Source organism: Cornus florida, unplaced genomic scaffold, assembly GCF_030987335.1.
Source record: "Cornus florida cultivar Cherokee Brave unplaced genomic scaffold, ASM3098733v1 CherokeeBrave_3.0.0_Hap2_Chr11, whole genome shotgun sequence".
Taxonomy (NCBI): Eukaryota; Viridiplantae; Streptophyta; class Magnoliopsida; order Cornales; family Cornaceae; genus Cornus; species Cornus florida.
Window position 1 is genome coordinate 119,604,723 of NW_026775581.1, and position 22,493 is coordinate 119,627,215.

The 22,493-nt window shown below is 34.9% G+C and overlaps 2 protein-coding genes across 6 annotated transcripts in view; one reads left to right on the plus strand and one right to left on the minus strand.

Moving 5' to 3' along the window:
• The window catches only part of LOC132284280 (uncharacterized), a 54,743-nt gene extending 53,354 nt beyond the window's left edge, over positions 1-1,389 (plus strand). For both annotated transcript variants that reach the window (XM_059786368.1, XM_059786369.1), the window contains exon 27: positions 362-1,389. In XM_059786368.1, the coding sequence (XP_059642351.1) occupies positions 362-1,111 (750 nt within the window). In that variant the 3' untranslated portion in view covers positions 1,112-1,389. The remainder of the gene's footprint in view (positions 1-361) is intronic.
• A 9-nt stretch (positions 1,390-1,398) lies between these two features.
• LOC132284281 (S-adenosylmethionine carrier 1, chloroplastic/mitochondrial) lies at positions 1,399-20,550 on the minus strand. 4 transcript variants are annotated; one of them, XM_059786372.1, is made up of 13 exons: positions 20,427-20,550; positions 19,839-19,899; positions 18,151-18,258; positions 14,267-14,353; positions 13,481-13,553; positions 12,117-12,207; positions 10,952-11,005; positions 10,732-10,827; positions 10,386-10,475; positions 8,333-8,384; positions 3,991-4,052; positions 3,785-3,865; positions 1,399-3,193 (listed from the first exon to the last, which is right to left on the minus strand). In XM_059786372.1, the coding sequence occupies exons 2-13, from the start codon at positions 19,891-19,893 to the stop codon at positions 3,059-3,061; spliced, it is 984 nt and encodes a 327-aa protein (XP_059642355.1). In that variant the 5' UTR covers positions 19,894-19,899; positions 20,427-20,550; the 3' UTR covers positions 1,399-3,058. The 4 variants fall into 4 exon arrangements, with proteins under 4 accessions (XP_059642355.1, XP_059642354.1, XP_059642356.1 ...); XM_059786371.1 differs by lacking the exon at positions 20,427-20,550 and adding an exon at positions 20,019-20,274; XM_059786373.1 differs by lacking the exons at positions 14,267-14,353; positions 20,427-20,550 and adding an exon at positions 20,019-20,279 and having other exon boundaries at positions 13,481-13,557; positions 18,151-18,275.
• Between the last annotated feature and the right edge of the window lie 1,943 nt (positions 20,551-22,493).

The window sequence follows — 22,493 nt, forward strand, 5'->3', positions numbered from 1 at the left end:
TGCTGTTCCTTCTGAAGGTTTTTAGTCTGTAAACCTTTTCCACGCATCAATTGATTTTGGTTCATCCAATTCATTTTTCAAGTGATTGGAGCTCAAAGACTGAAATTGTTTCTGCTGCATTTGTTCACATGAAAGTATAGAATGCAATATCCTTTTTTTTTTTTTTTGGTTAATTTGCCTAGATATGACATCTTATATATCTATATATAGGGGGGGGGGGGGGGGGGGGGGGGGGGTGTTTGAGAGAGAGAGAGAGACCATCAGACTACTGTATTGTTTCTTTTCTAAAGTTCTTTACAGCTTATCAACTTTACTTCTTTTACTGGTCTATAATCACATGCGTGTTTTCCTCTTTTTGCAGGTTTATAATCACTTTGACATGAAACATGAAACAGCTTCTCTTCTAGAGTCACGAGCTGAGCAATCATCTCAGCAGTGGTTCCTCCGTTATGACAAGGACCAGAATGAGGACCTCCTAGAATCCATGCGTTATTTCATTGAAGCTGCTGAAGTTCACTCCTCTATTGACGCTGGCAATAAAACACGTACCGCTTGTGCGCGTGCATCCCTTGTCTCCCTTCAAATTCGAATGCCAGATTTCCAGTGGCTCAATCTATCTGAAACAAATGCCCGGCGAGCCCTTGTTGAGCAGTCTCGTTTCCAGGAGGCACTTATTGTTGCAGAAGCCTATGGTCTTAACCAGCCAAGTGAGTGGGCCCTGGTACTTTGGAATCAGATGCTCAAACCAGAGCTTACTGAACAGTTTGTGGCTGAATTTGTGGCCGTGCTTTCTCTCCAATCTACGATGCTTGCTGATCTTGCAAGATTTTATAGAGCTGAGGTAGCAGCCAGAGGGGACCAGTCCCAGTTTTCAGTATGGTTAACAGGAGGAGGGCTGCCGGCAGAGTGGCAAAAGTATCTAGGGAGATCATTTAGATGTTTGTTGAAGAGAACTAGGGATTTGAGATTGCGGATGCAGCTGGGTGCGGTGGCCACTGGGTTTGCTGATGTAATTGATGCTTGCACGAAGGCATTGGATAAGGTTCCCGATAATGCTGGACCACTAGTGCTGAGGAAAGGGCATGGAGGGGCTTACCTCCCTCTGATGTAAAAAGAGGTTTGAATCATAAAAGTGTTGATTCTGACTGAATGCTGTTGATCATAACATCACAGGTGCTGATGACGATGATGAACACTCCTTAAGTTTCGCGAAAAAGTGGTGCCAGTATTTCATGTGAAAATCGGGGGCTGTTGTACATTAGGTAGTAAGTGTTCTTTACCAGCTTCAGTGGAAAAGTTGAAGCTGATACGATTTGATTTAGAGAATATAGGTAGGTTAGGTTACTGTAAAATTAGTCCTGTAAGAATCATGGTTTTTTTTTTTTTTTTCCCCACACCCCCCCCCCCCCCCCCCCCCCCCCCCGTGAGTTTTGTCCCATTGATTTGAGCGTATTGATTTAGTTTTTATGTTTTTTCATAAGAAATGTACATCATTCTTTTACAAGGAATACAATCTGTATAGCAAAACAGTTTGTGAGAGCCTGATTCTTTCCATCTATTTTGTTGTATTGTATTGTAACAGATTCCAAGTCCAAGCGCTCAGTAAATTTTTGTTATTACATTCTGGTCAATTTCATTTTGAAGTGTAGCGTACGGTTGGAAAATTTACCTCTATTAGGTATTCAATCTCTCTGTATGAGATGGCTATTGTGCAATTGAGAATTTTTCTTCCTTGTTTCTGTTTTTAATTTTAACATTGCATTTTGTTATTTATTGTCAGTCTTTAACCTCCATTAAGGTAACTCGCAAACATCAGCATTTTTTCTCTCTCGATTAGATTAAGTGATTAATACTACAATCTACAACTTTTAATAGCAAACATTAAACCTTATAATTTGAAAAATATACATATTTCATATAGGCTGTATTGAGTAATGAACGGTGGATATCATCTGTTGTAGACACTTTTACCCCCATTATCAACAAAATATAAATACTTCATTTAAGAATAGACAAGTGTAACGGGGTGGGGCGTTTACCCATTTATCCAAAAGTTCGAACTGCTAGGTAGCGCATTTATACTTATGTTATTTCTCATCCGGATCGATGTGAGACAAATACCCCTTGTAACATTCTTCCCCCACCCGAACTCACAACGCCCTCGTTGCGGTCAGGCTACCCTGACACCCCGGGGTGGCTCACCCGGACGCCTTGCGGGCGAACGCTTGGCGTGACACCGAATCAAGGATTGGGTCTGGCTCTGATACTAACTGTAACGAGTGGACGCTTGCCCATTTATCTAAAAGTTCGAATTGTTGAGTAATACTGTATATCCACCCATTTATACCCATGTCACTTTCCATCCGGATCCGATGTGGAACAAGTCCCCCTTGTAACAACAAAACACTTGCAAGATTAAGATTTAAGAGATAAATAAATAAATACATATGGTTTAAGTGCAATAAACACCACCACTATATACAAAATGTGCAAAAAAATCTCTACCCTTTTTTTTATTTTTTTGGTGCAAATTACCAAATAATCAGCCATTTTGACCAATTTTTTAATAAAAATCCAAAATGCCCTCCTAGTCCGGCAAAAGACATCGCCTGCAAACACCATTTATAGTGGTAAACTGCTAATTTATTTTTTCATAAAAAGTAGGAGAGTCTTTAGTCATTATTGAATAATGTATATTACATTATTGGTACAAATAAAACCCAGTCCCACATTTCTTACTGATAGCAGACTTTGAGCAGAACCAGCAACAGGAAGCTGAAGTAGATGTCATCCTTGGCTCTTCTCTTCTCGGATTATAAAAATCCATTCTTAAAAGACAAAGAATTGAATGAATGCGTCAGAAAAGAAACTTTCCCGGAGAGTAGAAGATTAAGGCACATTCCCTACTTGTTTCCTCTGAATGTCACAAAATACATTAACCTTAATGAAGAACCTAAAATCTTGCTTCCCTCAGAATTCTCATCCTAAAGAAACGGACCCTAAAAATGAAACTGCAAAAATATACAGGTACACACGTCCCATGGAATTCAGTTAACTATCAATCCTGCTTTGAGGAGTCTGAGTGTTGACGATGGTTGGGACGCCTCTCGGAAAGTAATCGCTTAGTACTCTCAAGAACACCAAAGAATATTGAACCTCCAATGCCTATCCATAGAACTCTGGGCCCAATGCCCTACAACGAACAACAAAATATGGAACTTGTAAATATCTTGCTTCAAAGATATGGAATGCTATGGTTCTCAAACTTGGTCAAATTTTCTTTTGAGTTTCAAAGTCTAATTAATATCTAACCATCCTCCCAGCATATATGAGTGAATACATGTATACACTACAAAAATTAGGTGCATGATTGGATTTTCAGATGAACTTATGTAGTCTGAAAAGGGTGATGTCCGGTCATATTTTAACCCAAAATCTACTATATACTTCATATAAAAGCATGAGGATAAAACACAGAGGTGCAGACTATCCCACCATATATATCAATAACTAGCTGTGTAAATGCACCCATTTTTTTCAAAAGTTCATGTCCTTCAATATTAAACTTTCCAGACTACTGTCATATTCTCCCTATCTAGTATTTGAATGTTTTCAACTTTATATAGGAACTACTTATTCTTCATATTTATATACATCCCTTCTGTAATTACACAAGGAGAGAAATTTAACCCAACTGAAGAAAGAAAAAGATGATGCAAGGGGAGGGATAGCTAACTCAATTTTCTATCTGCCAGGAATAAAAGAGAATGTGAGAAACTCATACCTTCAAGAGTGCAGGAGGACCTTCTTCCCTGATTATAGTCTGAACACAATCAAAGATCCCTTTGTACTGGTTTCCTGATCCCTGCAGAGAAGAAGGGAACAGTATAGGGTTTTGCCAGCTAGTGTAAACATGTAGTGCATGACCAACATTATTTTTTTCACACACAAAAATGACATTAGAAGAATAAAAAGCCCGATCAGCCAAACCTGAACCATTAACCTAGTCTTAATCACATCGAGGGGAGTCGTTATAGCTCCAGTTAGGGCACCTACAAAAATTAATATTAAACTAACGAAAAAGTTCATAAAAAGAGCAGAGCAAAATAGTTCTAAGCGTGCCGAAGATTCTTCCAAGTAAAGGTCAGTAACTCAGGTTGTATGTAGAACAATTCAGATCTTGAAGCACACTACATAGGAATAACTCAAGAAACAATTTTCTTCCAAGAATAAATCATAAAAACATGGCAAGACAAAAAGTAACAACAACAAACCTTTATGATTGTAATACAAAAGGAAAAGAGAGATTGAATAAATGGAATCAAACAGATATCTGTGCATTATGTGCTTTAATTTTCTATATTACACTTTGTTTCAAATATTGTTTTGTTTTCATATAAATTAGTAACTTCGAGAAGTGTCTAGTCTGTACAACTATTTGTCTATTTTTTTCTTTTCGCTTTCATGAATTTACATGGAATATAATAACATGGCCGTAATAGTTTAGAAATAATATACATGTATATAAATATGAAATTTGAAGAAAAGAAATGAAACTTATTGTCTAATAGTAGCATCTAATTAGATGCTTAGGTTTACTTTTCAAACAAAAAAAAAAAATAGATGCTTAGGTTTAAATGAAAAATATAAACCACATTACATGAATACATGTATTTGCTAGAAAGGAATAAAATTAGCAATATGAATAAAAACAGGTACATGAAGGGCAGCGGAGTGAGTAGGAATCAGAAACCCCATCAAATAAATCCCTTTTATAATGAAACAATCTATCAGTAATTCTAACAAAAAGATAAATAATGTTTTTTCTATTTTAGAATATCTATGTTGAAAGGGACCTCGAATAAGTTCAACACAAAACTCTCATTTCCTTGTGTAAATATGTTGTGTAAATTATAACAACCATTATCTATTGAAATGTAACTCAAAATAAATCATATACACCATTAAGAATCTATGTCCATTACAAGTGTCGTGGAACATCAATAATAAGCATTACTATCTACTTAACTTAAATAAGACAAAATTTAAGATAATGCATAATGGTAAAATCAAGGTCAATCATATGGACAAAATTGCAACTTTGAATTTTAAAATACATATATATAGGGAAAAATATAAATTTTAAGAGAAAAAAGCGACAAAACATTCTTGAACACTCAATGTGGAAATTGTAATTATATAAGACAGTAACCAAATGACGTGAGATCTCTTAAGAATTAAAATAAAAGCCAGAATTATATGGATAGAAAAGAACTTGCCAACTATCTAGGGATGCCTATACTTTCTACCAAGTGAATTAAAAAAAATTCATTGCAAATTGGTTTTAGTTGAAACCAAAAGAAGATACATCAAACATGCTACATTAAATGAAATCATATCAGTCAAAAAGTAGGGACCACCACTTGGTGCGATGGTAAAAGTTCATGCTAAAAAGTATGAGGATGCAAGTCCAAGTTCAAGAGCAGTCACTTTATGCAAAATAATGGCTAAATATCAACTGTCTCTAGTCCTCCCCTCTAGCATCCCATGTAGGCAGGACCAGTACTTGATGACGGACTTTTAGATCAATTAAAAGTCAAATGTTCTCTCGATGGTTAATTAGCTCAAAACATCATTTACAAAAGGAGCCACTATCAGAGGCACTCATCTCTTTGGCAATGGTAAGATCACACATTCCTGGTATAAACACAGCCATCATCTAACAAAGACTTGAATATCTGATTCATAGGAACCAACATTTAATGAAACATTTGTTTTTTCTTTTTGTTTATTTTTCTTTTGTTATAGATAAGAGTTTAAATCCTCATGCCTCCTAATAAAAAGATATCTGAGTAGTTTTTATGATTTATGTCAAAAAAGAGTTGATCTTCTTCTTGATGCTACGATGACGTCTTTCATAGCCTTTGTTCATTTTTGCTACAAGCAGTAGCATGTAGTGAGGGCATTTAGTAGATAGTACTATTGAGATTCTAAATATTTGCCTCTGAATTAAATCGTTAGGGAAGTCAGAAAGTCGAGGAAATGGGAAGTCAATAATAAACAATATGACAAGAGCAGAGAAGTTGTTACAAAAAACTAACACCAATATAAATGAAGAGCTTCTTTTATAGTGATGCAATGTGCCAGCCTCCGGTTATAACTAATAAAGGCTTTTACTTTAATAATACAATATGTGTATATATAATTTTGAGAGAGACTCTACACAGTTCTGCATGAAAAAGTTTAAAAACCCCTCAATTATATGTAAGTGGAAGCAGAATCCCTTAACTGTGACTTAAAATTTGTTCAACAAAATTCTAAAGGTCCCAATACCAAATGAGTGGAGGAAAAGTACTATAGTTGCAGTTTTTTTTTTTTTTTTTTTTTTTTTTTTTTTTATAAAAAAAAAGGATTTACTAAATTGGAGCAATTATCGATAAATTAAATTAATAAGTCACACAATACAACGGTGGAGAACGGTGATAGAACAAAGATTGAGGAAGGATCCACAATGTCTCATTACCAATTTAGATAAAGAAGATGATCCGCAGTAGATATCATTTACTTAATAACACAATATAGGAGCAAACAAAATCTGCATATGGTTTTGTAGACTTAGAAAAAGCATATGTTTAAGTACCAGGCGAAACAATTTAGTTGGCCTTACAAAGAAAATAAATCCCTATAATATTATAGAGATTATTCAAGATATGTATAGGAATACAAAGACTAGAGTTTGTTCTAAATGTGGAGAGATTAATGATTTTCTTATAAAAGTAGGCATTCACCAAGGATCAGTTTTAAGCCCATATATGTTTACAATAATATTAGATGAAATAACAAGAGACTTGCATGAAGACATCCATGGTGCATGTTGTTTGTCAATGACATAATGCTACTGGATACTTCTAACGAAAATGTAGAAATGAAATTAGGCATGCGACCTAGATTTGTAGCCCAGCATTATCTTCTCTACCTCCCAAAGTGGAAGGTTGAGGATTCAAATCCCCATAGGGGCAACTTATCCAAAAAAATAAAAATAAAAATAAAAAAAAAAAGAGAAAAAAAATTAGACATGTGGAAAAATGCATTAGAGTCAAAAGTATTAAAAATTCGTAGGACTAAAGCAGTATTTATGGAATGGAATTTAGTGAGTTCATAGTTTTGACAATATAACGAGAACAATTCTGAACTAAAAACATTACCCAAATTAACCATTTTCGATATTTAGGATAAAAAATACAAAAGGACTGAGAGATAGACGATGATATAATTAATAGATTGGATTAGGTTGGACTAAATTGAGAGAGGCCAGTGGTGTTTCATATAATAAAAGAATATCAAATAAGTCAAATGAAAACTTCTGTAGGATAGTTGTTTGGCCAGCTATCTTATATGGAGTGGTGAACATTAAAAAAGAATAAGAATAACATATCTATGTTGTTGAGATAAGAATACCAACTAAAAAGAAATGAGAATGTTAAGATGGATGGTAGGAGTGACTAGAAGAGATAAGGTTCCTAATCAATGTGAGATGGAGAAATTAGGAGTGGCACCTGTTGATGATAAAATAAAAGAAAGGAGACTCATGTGGTATAGACATAAAACAAAGATCTACAGATGCACCAATAAGAACAGTAAGATTAGTTTGCATAGAAGGTACAAGACACAAAGGCAGAACAAAAGTAAATGGGATGAAGCTATTATAAATTATTATAATTTTTAAAAAAATGAACATAATAGAAATAATGATTTGTAATAAAAAAATAATAATAAATACTAAATACTACATAAACAAAATCATGTGGCCAATCCTATTCATATGAGATTAAGGCAAGGACAACAATGATGATCTTAATTATAAGTTCACAACATAAGTAACGAAAACCACCCTCAAGTGTGAGCTATTTTACTATTCACTTGTAAATTTAAATAAAACTAAAATTGTTGTCTATCATCCAGATATCATGCAGGCCAACATTATATCATGTGCATTTTGTAACACGACTCAAAAATGGAAGTGCTAGGTTATGACTAGGTGCCGAATCCAAGTCTAACTTGAGAGGCTCATAACAGATGAAATACATTAACAGCTAAAGTAAATAAAAAGACCCTTCTTTAGTGAAAGGTAGCAGAAAGAAAAAAATAATAATAAAGAAATAAAAAGCCATTCATTCATATAAAGCTGAATGTGTAATTTTTTTTAAATATATTTAGAAAAGTTGCCATGATATGGCTTAAGCCTTAAGGAACTAAACATGTATGCATGGAGAGTGAGAGGAAAAAAAAAAAAACGAAAAAAAAAAAGAGGAGATGACAGGTGTTGAATTACCAGCAAAAGCACCGATAATAGCATTCTCGGGATCATTCAAATCTCTCTTTGCCTGGCAGAAGGGCAAAAGCAGACAAAAGTTATTATTTTTGTAAACGTCCACAGATAGAAGTGCAACTGCTTAGATGGTATTTTTAAAGTCCCATTACCAATTGATCTTCCGCTTCATCAACTCAACAAGTATTAATAATTTAATATGGACAACCACGAATTTTGTCAATGACCAATGTAGTTGCAATCATGCTAGGAGTTACAAAGCATAATGATTCCACTCAGGGAACTTTTCATGTTACGGCCACAAGCAAACAAGAGGAGGGACTGACCAGGCACTTCCCTCCAACCAGGAGAACCTTAAAATTGAGATGGGGGTGACTGCAACTTGCCCGCAGTTCAGTCAATAGTGTCATGTCAACAATAAGTAAATAAATTGAAATCCACAATTTAAAGGATGCAATTTAGTGTAAATAAATTGAAAGCCACAATTTTATAGATGCAATTTAGTGGATCAAGTTAGCAACAATTACATCTGAATTAATGCGTTTAGCCTTTGGACTATCTCGTCACTCCCCTTTTGAGCGCTTTTTTATAAAATTCTTACTTATCAAAAAAAAAAAAGCCTTTGGACCATCTCCTTTGAACATACATGATGAAAAGCATTTTTAAACAATAATTGCCATAACATTTGATTCTTATTTCTTAAGAAGACAAGGTGATCCAATTTCTTGATATATTTTATCTAACAAATGGGAGCCTTAAATTATATGTCTCAATAATTTTTCTTTATGATGATGTGGGATGGTCTATCCCAAAACTCAGCAAACTTTATGTGCCTAGCATGAACCCAAGTCAAACTCAAGAGGTTCATGTCCTTGGTTTGGTACATTAATGACGTCGTATTTTGAAATTTTAGGGCAACCTTCACGTGGTGATGTACTTAGAGAACAAAGAACTCCCCTAACAACAACTTACATATCTTCTTGTCTAATTGTTCAAGTTATTCAACAATAAATCATGATGCCTAAACCATTTTCCATGTGACACATTTGTCCTTGCTTTATTGAAAAGTACCTAAAATGGTCAATTACAAAAACCCTATCATTGTCTCACACAATTTGGCCCCAACAGCAGGTACTACGAACTTGCTTTATGAAAGGCGCATAGGATGTAGATCATGGCTAGTAACTTTTGCATTAAGACAGATTAATTGACTATTTGTGTTTATATAGGATGTCTAAGTCACATCATGATATACTTGAGATATTCATTGTTTTTAAATGATTTGGTTAAAATTTCCATTTTACATGACAAGTTTAGGAACTATTTGTACAAATATTCAGGGAAGTTCAGAAAATAGGGAATAAAGCAAAGAAAAAAGGAACTGTACAAACTTAACCACTTCGATTATTTGGGGTCCATTGGGCCATGCCTTATTCCTCTAGAGGGTTGATTGAGGCTTGGAGAGGCGTCTCTGTTGGGGCTGGCATTAAGGACGCTTGGAGGGCTACGCCGCTTGGTATCTGGTGGTGTATTTGGCTTGAGAGAAATAGGAGATATTTTGACAAAAAAAAAGAAGCCTGTTTCTATGCTTAAGTTCTCTACTATTTCTACTCTTTTTTGTTGGGTTTCAAGGAGAGATTATAGATCTATGGAGGAAATTATTGTTTTCTTGGCCTCTCTGAAGGTCTAAGGCGCCCCTTGGCCCTTTTGTTTCTTTGGGCTTCGCTCCCCTTTTGAGCGTTTTTAATAAAATCTTACTTATCAAAAAAATAAATAAATAAATAACTCCCACTACAAAAAAAAAAAAAAAAAAAAAGAAGAAGAAGAAGAAGAAGGAATTTGCTGTCTAATACCCCCAGGCAGTATGCACAGCCACTGGTCACAGTGGTAACTTAGGTTTACTTCGGAAAATCCCTTCCCCAAGAATCACAAACGTGCAGCCACAATACCCATGATGACCAAAACATGTATCCCATCCATGAGTGCACCATGCTAATATAAATTTCAATTGAAGTAGAGAAGTTTTAAAAAATAATAAAGAAATGAAAAGCCTTACCGCTAGCTTATAACCTATTCGAAGCTGCTCATATAAGCAGAATTGGATTGCATCAAATGGCAAATCTCGCAGTAAAAAAGATCCATATCCCTGCAATATTAAAATTAAGGTCAATGCATGTGCAAAAAAAAAAGAAGGTAAAAATCAATAACTAATGGCACGTGCAGGTTACATGAAATATCCACATAAAACACTAAATCTGCAAACTCACTGACCAATTCTCTAATCAACCAAAAAATAAAAATGAAAAATATTAATGTTCTGCAAGAGAGAAGAAAATCGCTAACATAAATGGTTATGGAACTTAAATAGCACCCAAGAGATGATGAACAGAAAACTTTCATACCGCATAGAGACCCTTGAAACCTTCCCTAGAAACAATAAGTCGGACAGCATCAGGAGCTGAAGCAAATTGCCTGGTCTGCATCCTTTGTTTGACAACCTGCAGAGTGTCAAATAAAAAAAGACGGAAAAACTTGTATGTGTAATTATACATATATAAAAGACATGAAAAGGCCTAATGAAGAAATTTGATAACATGATAATGCGCAAGTGAACTTATGTACCTCTGTTGGAACACGGATGAGAGAAGCAGCTAGCCCTCCAATGGCACCTGCTGTCTGAATAAAATATGAAACCCATTTGAAGAAACAAGAAAAGGCTATCCAATATTTGAAATAATTTTTTTATTCTCACATGTGTACCCAATAATTCTTGGATATTCTGAGACACATGTCAGGCATGCCTTTAACGTTGAAGTGTGGCCTTTCTAGTTGTGTAATTGCAAGACAGAGCAGTAAGGGTTACATGGACTGTAGTTTACAGAATATTAAGTGAGATATGAGAACAACTCCAGTTTTCTCAGAAGTTCCTTATGCTATTTAATTATAAACTTAAAATTTTCAATAAAATTCACTAAAAAGACTGTTCATTACTTATTTGTTTATTTTCCTAACCCCACAAAAAAAAAAAAAAAAAAAAAAAAAAAAAAATTGTTTATTTAGCTTATTTATAGTCGCTCACCTATCTTATCCTATTTTCTCAGAGTTTATCATATCAACATGTCTGTATCATGACATCTCCACACCCATATCTATGTTCCTGCTACTGTGTGAGACCACACAAATTATGCAACCAAATTCCATATTCAAGCAACCAAATTATGCTACTGGACATGTAACAAGGTGCTTTCAAGAATACATCGGTGGCTGATAAGAATGCAGGAGTTATATTGTTATAGACAGTAGAATGGAGGCTATATGACAGATAAATTTCTTACCCAGAAGAAACTATTATATGCGTCATCAAAGAAGGAATGTGCCTTGGATGTTTTGAAGGCAATCATCATGTTAGTACATATTTTCTAATTTATGATTTTTTTTTTTTTTTTTTTTTTTTTTTTTTTTTTTTTTTTTTTTTTTTTGTGTTGTGGGGGGGAAGGGTAAAGTCTAAAGGGTGGGGGAAAGCAAAAGTAAATAAAAAAGACCCTATTATGCAAACTGCTCAAGTGCAATGGCTTTGAACATTCTAATAAACTAATCAACCAATTGAACAATATGATTCAGATCGGCGATTCGTATTGTCCAATTGTAAGGCGAGCAGTATGAAAAAAGAACCTATTATGCGAACTGCTCAAGTGCAAGGTAAACAGTATGATCCATATCGGCAATCTAAGTTGTGCCAAATTTAATAAATTCATATCATGGAAGGAGAGATAGAAGAAAAGCATACCAGATGAGCCACAGCACTAAGATTTTCAGGAAAAATCCTTAACAATTTCTGCTTTGTAGGCTCATAAACACCAACAAACATGGCAGAAGCCCTGTAGATAAAAAAATCATCGTCAAAAACATCACTATTCTATATTCCCTATCTTTGCCACACTATAGCTTGAGAAAATAATGTTGAAGAATTCAAACATTAAAGTTACACCCTCTATAACAGCTTAAGCTTTTAGAGTAGATGGTGGTTAACTGGTAAAAATTCGTGGTAAGGGCATAACATTACTAGATAGAAAAGTGAACTCGAAAAAAGAAAAAGAAAAAGAAAGAAAGGTGAACTTGAAAAGGTTTAAAACCATTCATCTTTCAGAAGAACTTTAACTTAACAGTTAAACCCAAAAAAAGAAAAAACGAAGGAGGAGAAGAAGGAGAATTCAATAATACTTAGAATGGAGGTTTGCTTATCACTGAAGCCATACCAAATCAGACTTAACGATTGAACTTCATTTTATTCCATTCTTTTATTTATTTGTTTGTTTTCAAGTTTACTGTAAACATAGAAAAACTGGTAAGAACTAATCTTGACACCCACAGATTCTTCATTCTTTGATTATAAATATTTGATTAAGCAACAAATCTTGACAAAATCAACAATTAATTTTTTTTTTTATTTGATAAGTAACAAAATCAACAATTATTTAGAATCAGATTAAAGCAATGAAGTCTATTCCTTCCATGTAGGTAACATTTGAGAACTGAAACCAAAGAAACCCAACATACCACCATCACTAAAATTATTTCACTCTTTCTAAAAAGACTGACAGTTCTGAAACAGAATTGACAAGAAATTGCTGTATCTCACATCATACTGAGTTCAGAAGCACTGCATAGGGGTGAACAGAGGGACTATTGCCATCAAAATAACCCAAACACTGACAAGAGGTGAATGCAAAATCTAGATTCCTGACCACCCCCACCCCCACCCACCTCCCAACAATATGAAAAAAAAAAAAAAAAAAAAAAAAAAAAAAAAAAAAAACACTCTTATGAAGAGACAGAAAATCACATAAGTATTTCTTTTACATTCTGCAATGTGCAGACTACAATGCAAAGAACCATCCCGCTGTATAATTTTTTAAAAGTAAACTAATCTCTTCATGAAACTAGCAAGGGTCGATATGTGCATCAAGCACGTCAAGCTTGTGATCTTGATTCCTGAAAGCCTTTCTATTAAGACTGATTGAATGTTGAAGGTCCATGATCCTGTTGATTTAAAACAACTTCTTTATAGAATCCATAATACTCTGGTTAGACCAAATGCTAATAATCAAGCCTTCCCTTTAGAGATGAAGAGACGGTTCAAATTGTACTTACGGTAGGACACCAGCAAGATTTCCAGCCAATCCAGAATAAAGCCCCTTCAGAACTATCTTTCCTCCACCGTGAGCTGCCTATTATAACAATTCGGGGTAAAAAACTTCATGTCTCACACAATTTTTATAGAAAATAAGAAGATGCAAATTTCTGGAATACATATATAGAGACGTACAACAAACATCCTCTTAGGAGTTCTTTAACCATTTTACTGCTAATAATCTAATAGCATAAGAAATAGTCATGACAAGATACAATCATTTTCTGCCTAAGTTTTTTATAAAAATAAAATAAATAAAAATAAAAATAAAAAAGAGTCAAAAATTAAAAAGAAAAAAGGAAAGAAGAGATTAACGGTCAATATATATATATATATATATATTTAAAGATACCTATGATAAAAACTAAATTTGACCGGTGCATCTCACATCCTTGACCAAGTATTAAAGATGCAGTCTAATCAAGAGAATAGAGGCACACATCAAATTAATCCATGGTATACATCCAATTAAGTTGAAGAATCAGATTCTATTATTGGATAAAATATAGTTCAGTTGAGGAGAAGAACATTATGTACTAATTGTCTGGTCAAATCACTGGTAATGCAGCTCAGAAAAATTTGGTAGAAAAAGTGTGTAGGTGGAAATGATAGTAATAGTCTGCTAACTCACAAGTACAGCTAAGACTCAACATTTAAACAACAAGATTTCACTAGTAAATCACATTATTAAGAAAACTTTTATCTTCAATTTCAAATCAATATAAATATTTATCCATAAGGTTGACCTGCCTGGAGTCTCGTCTTTATTGTATCAATTGGGTACAAAGCTGTTTCAACAACAACACCAGCGGTGCCCCCAGCTATAACACCCTCTGCAAAATTCACCAGGACAGTTAGAAAAAGTGGATTTTTTTGTCAAGTTTTCTCATCACAAAAGAGCCGATACATGGGATTTTCAGAAGCAAAGTATTGCCTATTCCAAGACAATATTTTCATATGTTAAGTCTACAATCGATACGCTCTAATACCAGCTATTAGATTGATATAGGTACTGTTACCCAAGCCTCCAATATGTCATAGTGAGTACATTCAATTAGACCTAGAGGAGGGGTGAATAGAAATTATGTATATTAATTTGCAACTAAGTTTTTAAATTACGTTTAACCCTTGTTTAAAATTTCATTAATTAATTGATTACGTTTCTCGATTACAATCATATGAACATATAAATAATAAATAAAATAAAGCAAAGAGACAACATTTTTTACAAGGAAACCCTAAACAGAGAAAAAACACGAGATCTAGTCCAGGAAGATCAAAATCCATTACATGAGAAAGAGGTTACAGACTAAGTTACTACACTCTAACCCAATAACCACGTAGTCCCTGCCAACTCAGACTTGCACAAGATCTCCACAAATCATCTCACCATTGTTTCATCCACAGACTCACTCCTCGCGCAATCTGCTCCCCCATGGACCTCAAATCTCCACGACTAGTGACGCCCAATCATCTTGTCCTTTGCAAACCACTCATTTGATGGTCTGCTGAATAGTTTTAATATTAAACCTTGCTTTGATTCTCTCAATCACATAAACTCTGCTAATTTAATGAACCGTAGATTGATTCTCAAAGTTTTCTCTCTATAAAAATTCAGTTCTCTCAATAATATGTAAAGAGCTGAAAGCTCCTGTGACAAATCCCCTAAGCTGACTATTATAGCCAATATAAGAGATTCGTGTAGTATGGGAAGTAAAATCCTTTTAGGATTCTGATTTGACAGAGTTTCTATAATCCCCTAAGCTGACTACCTCTGGGTGCTCCTTCGAGATGTGTAGGAATTTGGGACCCAGTGGTGGACAGATTTGAAAGAAGGCTAGCGGGTTGGAAGAAGCAGTATCTTTCCAAGGGCGGCAGGGTCACTCTGATTAAGAGCACCCTCTCTTGCCTCCCCACTTACTTTATCTCTCTTTTTCAAATTCCCTCTTCAGTTGCGGAGAGGATTGAGAGATTGCAGCGTAATTTTCTTTGGGGAGGTAGAGCTGATGAGTTTAAGTTCCATTTGGTGCGATGGGATCAGGTTTGCAGGCCTATTCGAAATGGTGGTTTGGGTCTCCGTAGATTGGTGCCATTTAATAAGGCCCTTCTCGGGAAATGGTTGTGGAGATTTGGTGTGGAGAGACATTGGCTTTGGAGAAGGGTTGTGGCGTGTCGTTTTGGGGAATTGAGAGGAGGGTGGAGTTCCTTGGAAGTGCGGGATCCTCGGGGGGTAGGGGTCTGGAAAGTGATTCGGAAGGGTTGGGATGAATTCTCTAAACACATTCGATTTCGTCTTAGAGATGGGAGGAGGATTTGCTTCTGGGAGGATGTGTGGTGTGGAGATGTTCCTCTCGCTCTCGCTTTTCCTCAGCTCTACAGGATTGCTTCGAATAGGCAGGCCATGGTGGTCAACTGTTATCATCTTGATAATGGGAGACTGGTTTGGGATGTTCAATTCAGGCGTCACTTTCAGGATTGGGAGATCGAGGAGGTCAATCGCTTCTTGGAGCTGCTTTATCGCCAAAGGATTGTGGAGGAGGATTCGGACTGTTGGTCTTGGGTAGCAAACTCTCATGGGCGTTTTGAGGTGAGGTCCTTCTTCAAGTGTCTCTCATTTGATCCTGATGTTCGTTTTCCTTGGAAGTCTGTTTGGCGCTCCAAGGCTCCTCTCAAGGTGGCTTTCTTTGTGTGGTCTTCGGTTTTGGGAAAGATCCTAACCCAGGATAATTTGCGAAGGAGAAGCCAAGTGGTGATCAATCGTTGTTTTATGTGCCTTCGTAATGAGGAATCAGTGGATCACCTTCTCATTCATTGCTATGTGGCTAGAGAGTGTTGGGATTTGATGCTTGGCTTATTTGGGCTTTTTTGGGTTATGCCTAGATCTACAAGAGGGTTGATTGAGGCTTGGAGAGGTTGCCCTGTGGGGACTCACAGTCAGGATGCGTGGAGGGCTACGCTGCTTTGTGTATGGTGGTGCATTTGGCTTGAAAGGAATAGGAGATATTTTGAAGGAAAGGCGATGTCGATTTCGGTGCTTAAATTCTCGATTATTTCCACTCTTTTTTGTTGGGTTTTAGGGAGAGATCATAGATCTCTGGAGGAAATTGTTGATTTTTTGGCCTCTTTGAAGGATTGAGTGGCTTTTTGTATCGTTCTTGGGTTCCGCTCCCCCTTGGAGTGTTTTTTTATAAAAATTTTTATTTATCAAAAAAAAAAAAGGATCGATCAACACCCATTGGACAACCTTCAATGGATCAACCTTTCAATTGAATCTAGATTTCAAAAATATTTTTCTACAAATATCTCGATTGATAGTCTCTAGATCTTGTATGATGATCGGTGTGCTCTGTTTTTCAGTAAAAACATAGTTTTAAAAATTTGTTGAAAATACTTTACTTTTGAAAAGTCACTACAAAAACATATTTAAAATAAAATTTTGATCCTTATCAATATCAATCTAGGTCATTTAAAGTCTTTTTAAAGTCAATTTACCTGTGCCCTGCATAAGTGATTGAGGCTGTGAATTTATAGTGTTCAATGCAAATCTCTGTCCGAATTGTCTTCAATGGTAACCATATGATTCAAGACAGATTGACACAATACAACTAGAGTTTTGAATAGAAAATTACCAACACATGACCCATATCCCGAACAACATATTTTAGCATCACATATGCAATTTATCTAAATTTTAGCAGACATGAAAACATGAAATTGTGATAATTAAATACTCATTTTCTAGGCTGATGGCTCCCTTTTAAGACCCAGCCACCATGCCCCTCAAAGAACTTTAAAAGGTTACCTAGCAAGGTTCCTAACCACATGAACATAGATATATGCATAGATAATGCTGGAGAAAAGATAAACTTTTATTGTTGCATTGCCATATATCAGTTCTTTAAATGTTCAAGCAACAGAATGAGACATCATTTTATTTATATTATTATTATTTTTGTAGGTAAGGCAAACACACACCCGCTATTTTTCCCATTCAGGACTCAGCCCTCAACCTTCCATTTGGAAAGAAGAGAAGATACCACTTAGTTAAGCCCTTGGAGTTGGAGACATCATTTTATATTTGATAATTGGTTCTCTTTTCATGCTTTGGACTGAAAGGATATAATTTTTTAAAAATCAGCTCTCCTTTTCATTCATGTGAATTTTCATACATTAATGTCTTTGTTGATGCAAGGATATCACTCATTAACGAAGAAACGAATCAATATACAATTGTTTCATCCCCATGTTGGAAAAGAGATCTGAAATCAATTTGGTCAACTATTCTTGTGGTTTGATGTCAATTATGTACACAGTATTATAAGATTCAACTTTTCATAAACAAAAATATCCACCAATAATAAAACTTCCTCCTGTAAAATACTCTTCCCTTACAACTCCTTTTTTGCCATTGCTTGGTACAAAAGCTTGGAGGTTAGATTTGCCTCAGCCAACCATCCCAGCATCCAGGTGATTGTCGGACCAACAACAGGTAATGATCTTCTTTTAAAATTTTAAATTTTAAAACAGTCATGAAGTTTGACCTAGAAATCATGCTCAATCAAGCAGTATGATATTCAATATACATTAATTGTTCCAATTCGAAAATAATCATAGTAATAATTGATCATACCAAATAAAATACGTAAGAAATCAAATGGCTTTTCTTCTCTTGTGCTGACAGATGCAAAAAACTTTTTTGATTCCAGATGCAGGTTTCCTGTTTTCCTATTGGATGCATCTGCAAAACCAGATCACCTGCTCAACCAAGAAGCAACAAAATACAGCACAAAATTACTGAGGTAAACTTGAAACAACATCAACGAATGACTCATGCCAAAAGGAGATTTACAAAGGTTCTCCTTTTATTCAAATCCGAGATCATTTCTCATGGAAAGATGCATAAGTTGAATTGTATGTTTTTTTTTTTTTTTGGAGAAACAGTCAATGTATATTTTATACCCTCTTACTCTATAGAAGCCCCAACTCAAACAGTCAAACTGATCATACCGTCTATTTTTATGAAAAATATATTTGTTATAGCTACGTCAAATGCATTTGCAAATCCTAATAAGGTTTCTCAAATCTCATTTTGCTCTCCAAAAGCATATCCTTCATAAACTCATGTGTATCCTATCCGATTAACGCCTACACGTCTATTAAAATCCTCTCCCGTGAACATGCTTTCATGATTAGGTATAAATTGCATTATTTCATCTACTGAATCCCAATAGAGTTTTTTGGTAGCTTTATCTAATGCTCCTTAAGGAGTGTGTGCACTAATTATATTTGAAATACTCGTATCTGAAATAATTTTAATAACTATTAGTCTGTCCTCTTGTCTTCTTACTTCTCACTTTATCTCTCATGCAATGATCTACAACTATGTCTATTCCATTCTTTTGGTTATCCTTACCGGATAAAAAAGTCTGTACACTTCCCTGATCTCCCTAGCATTTTCACCTTTTCATTTTGTTTCTTGTAAGCAATTTTTTATTTTTTTTTCTTTTGTTTGATAAGTAAGATTTCATTAAAGGCGCTCAAAAGGGGAGAACTCTCAAGAATGTACACAAAATGCCGACAGCGGCCAACTATAATTCCAAGCTATCAACAAAATCCCCCACAGATTTACAATTTCGCCCATTTACCCAAAAGAATAGAGAACTCGGTAATATATTTACTTTTCTCCTTTTTAATGTGTCTGTACTCCATCCCAAGTATATTATACCTACCCTTTAACGTACCTATGTTCCATGTTCCTATCTTAATTTTTTTTTCTTTATTATTTTGATGTTTTTTATTTTAATGGGAATTCATCAAAACTTCTATCGGTCCAAGGATGAGATGCTAAAAACTTTTATGAAATGTGGACGTAAAATACCTCACAGCATCCAGGTCAGTTTTTGTACATCAATGAACTGAAAACGTCAAATGTATCACATATTGAAATTTATTCTTTTGAGACCCAGAAATATAACTAAGAAAAACGAACAACTAAGCGTTCTTAATATATAACATATGCTTGTGCATGGGGACACATACATAAACATGTATAATTATACTACGATGCTATTTCTGCATATCTAAATCACATCAACATTTTTACCCTACATAAGACAATTTAAAATTTAAATTACAACGAAACCACGCAGCCAGATTTGACCCATTTGCACAAATTAGGTTATCATTTAAAATAAATTCACAATCGCATAACTCCACAAATAACAAAACACTCAGAGTGTCCCCAAAAAATTATTATAAAAAAAATAATAAAAAAAACTCTGAAAATCAAATTGAGACGGACTAAGATTAGTGAATTACCTGAAAACGTTATTGAAGTGCTTTTCGCATTGACTGCCAGTGTCAAAGGACCCATCTAGGTCTACACAATTAATTGAAATTATTAGTAAATCAATCAGCAACCATTTCAAGGATTTTAAACGAAAAGAATAAACATTAAACCACATAGCATATGTGTTTATATAGAGAGAGAGATTGTACTAGTGAGCAGTGCTGTACTGTAATGCAATGCGAGTTTCTTTGGAATTGTAGGTGAGGGAAGAGATAGAGGGCGTTTACTTGGTAGAGTTTTATAATTTGGAAAATTACTGTTGAGCCCAACTCGACTAAAGCCGAATGCTGCATGAGTGGGTCCCACATAAATGAGGGAGCCAGAGCCAGAGCCGAGCTCTAGGCTGCTCGAGCTCGCCTTGCCTAAGTCAGAGTGCTACTCAGGCTCGATCGAGCTTAGACTAGCAAGGTTCGAGCTCGGCCGGTAAATTTTTGTAGTGTGTTTATTGTATACACACTTATCTATCAAATGGATGGAGGAGAACCATTTTGAATTAGAAAAATGTCACTATCAATTCACATGTTAAACACTTATCTTCTCCGTTCTTCAAACCTAACCTGATGTCGCCTTAGAAGTAGAAGACAGACGCCTGAGGAGTAGAAGGATGTTGTACTGACTGGATTTCCATTGCCGCCAATTAGATTGGAGAAGCCGTTGCAACATCTTGCGGCTACTTTTAGGGTTTCTTTATTATCAATTGGCTGAGACGAATCTATGATTCGTTAGTGGGCTACTTAATTAGTTAATGGGCTAATGAAAATATTCTTGTTATTTGGGGCTGGAATTATATATATGAGCTAATTTTAAAATATAATATTTTATATTATAAATATATATTTATGTAAACGAGCCTGCTCACAAACTCACAGACTGAGCTTAACATTGTTTAAGCTCAGCTTGTTTACTAAACGAGTCTAAAAATTGAGCTCGAGTTCGACTCGTTTACTAAACAAACAAGTCCGAACCGAACTTTTAACGAGTCGAGCTCGATCTATTCATGGACGGTTCGGTTCATTTGCAGCCCTACTTGTGATGGGAAAATAAGGAGCTAATAAATACTGCATGTAAAATCAATACGTAGTAGTCCGACAAGTTATCAGGGTTGCAGGGACACTCGAAAGTGGGGTGGGGTAGGTGGGGGTTGTTTCGGAGATTAAGTATTACTAGTGCACCGTGCATCGAATTAATCAAAGTCGTAGGCGCATAATACGCGCCAACTTGTGCATATCATGCACAGGTCTGATTCGTTCAGTACATGATATCCAACATACTAAATATTTTTTGAGTTTGAGAGCGTGACAAGAACCCAAATATTGCCCTAATACAAGAGTATTTATTAATTTTAAATTCTCTATATTCATTCATTTATGTAATCTTATATTGTAAAATATGAGATTGTTAATTTTTGCAACAGCTTGGTCCAATTCAGTTTAAAAGCAAGATTTTTTTATAATTTTAAGAGTTTTTTTTTTTTGTGCCGGCCTGTCTAACTCTTGTGAGTGGGTCAGTCCAGGCCAGTCTGTCCAAAAAGTTGTTTTCATACAGTATATATATATATATATATATCTTGTAGCCATCATAGGTATGTGTATATACTGCGTATAAGCTTAGTACAGTTAAAGCAATTGGCTTACTAAATGCAAATAGTATCGTTGGATTTTATTATTATTATTTATTTATTGTTTGTCCTGTCTTTCAATATGTATGTTTGTATATGGTAGAATATTATTTTTGCATATGTAAATGTGTTCATACTAACTTGTTACAGTTAAAGCAATTAGCTTACTAAAAGCTGATATTAAAGAATAAAGTTCGGTAAATGAAAATCGTTGTATCTTATTTCAGTATGCTTGGCTTCAGTTTTTTTTTTTTTAATTGAATTTTTTTTTTTTTTTTTTTTACTTTGAAACGAGTTTGTTTTATATTATAATCAATGAATTTTCCCCCCTTTTTTAATAAGTTTTAAATCATTCATGTTTTTCTTAATTTTTTGTAAAAGGTTTTGACTAATCATGTGCTTTTTGTAATTAATAGTTGATAAGTTGTCAAATTCGAACATTGAATCACTCCCTATTATTAGGGTTGTAATTCGGGCGAGTCTAATCCGAAAAAACCCAAGCCCAGCCCGAAATTTTGTGGGCTTGGACAATGTTTTTCTAATTTCGATTTGGGCCTGAGTTATATATTTTGAGCCCGAATTCAATTTGTGCTGGGCTTGGGTTGATATGAATGAAGCCTGAAGCCCAACCCAAGACTGAAAATATTATATATATTTATAATTATATTAAAGTCACAAGAGTGTAGTAACTAAGTTGGTAGTGTGCTTGAGGTTTATGTTTAAGGTTTCACGTTCAAGTTATGAGTGCAACATTAATTAATTTATGTTTTACATACAAATTATTCTGGGGTGAACTTAGTGTGGGTTCTGGACAAATTATGTATGGGCTGAGCTTGGACAGCTCGGCTCGGGCTTAAGGTGGGCTGAAGATTTTTTATATGGGCCTAACCCGAGATGAGTGTCAAGCTCGCCGGAGTTGCAGCCCTACCTATTACACAATGAAGCAAGATCATGATAAGAATAGAACACAACTAACCTTGAATTCATAAAGTTTGGAAAAACAAAT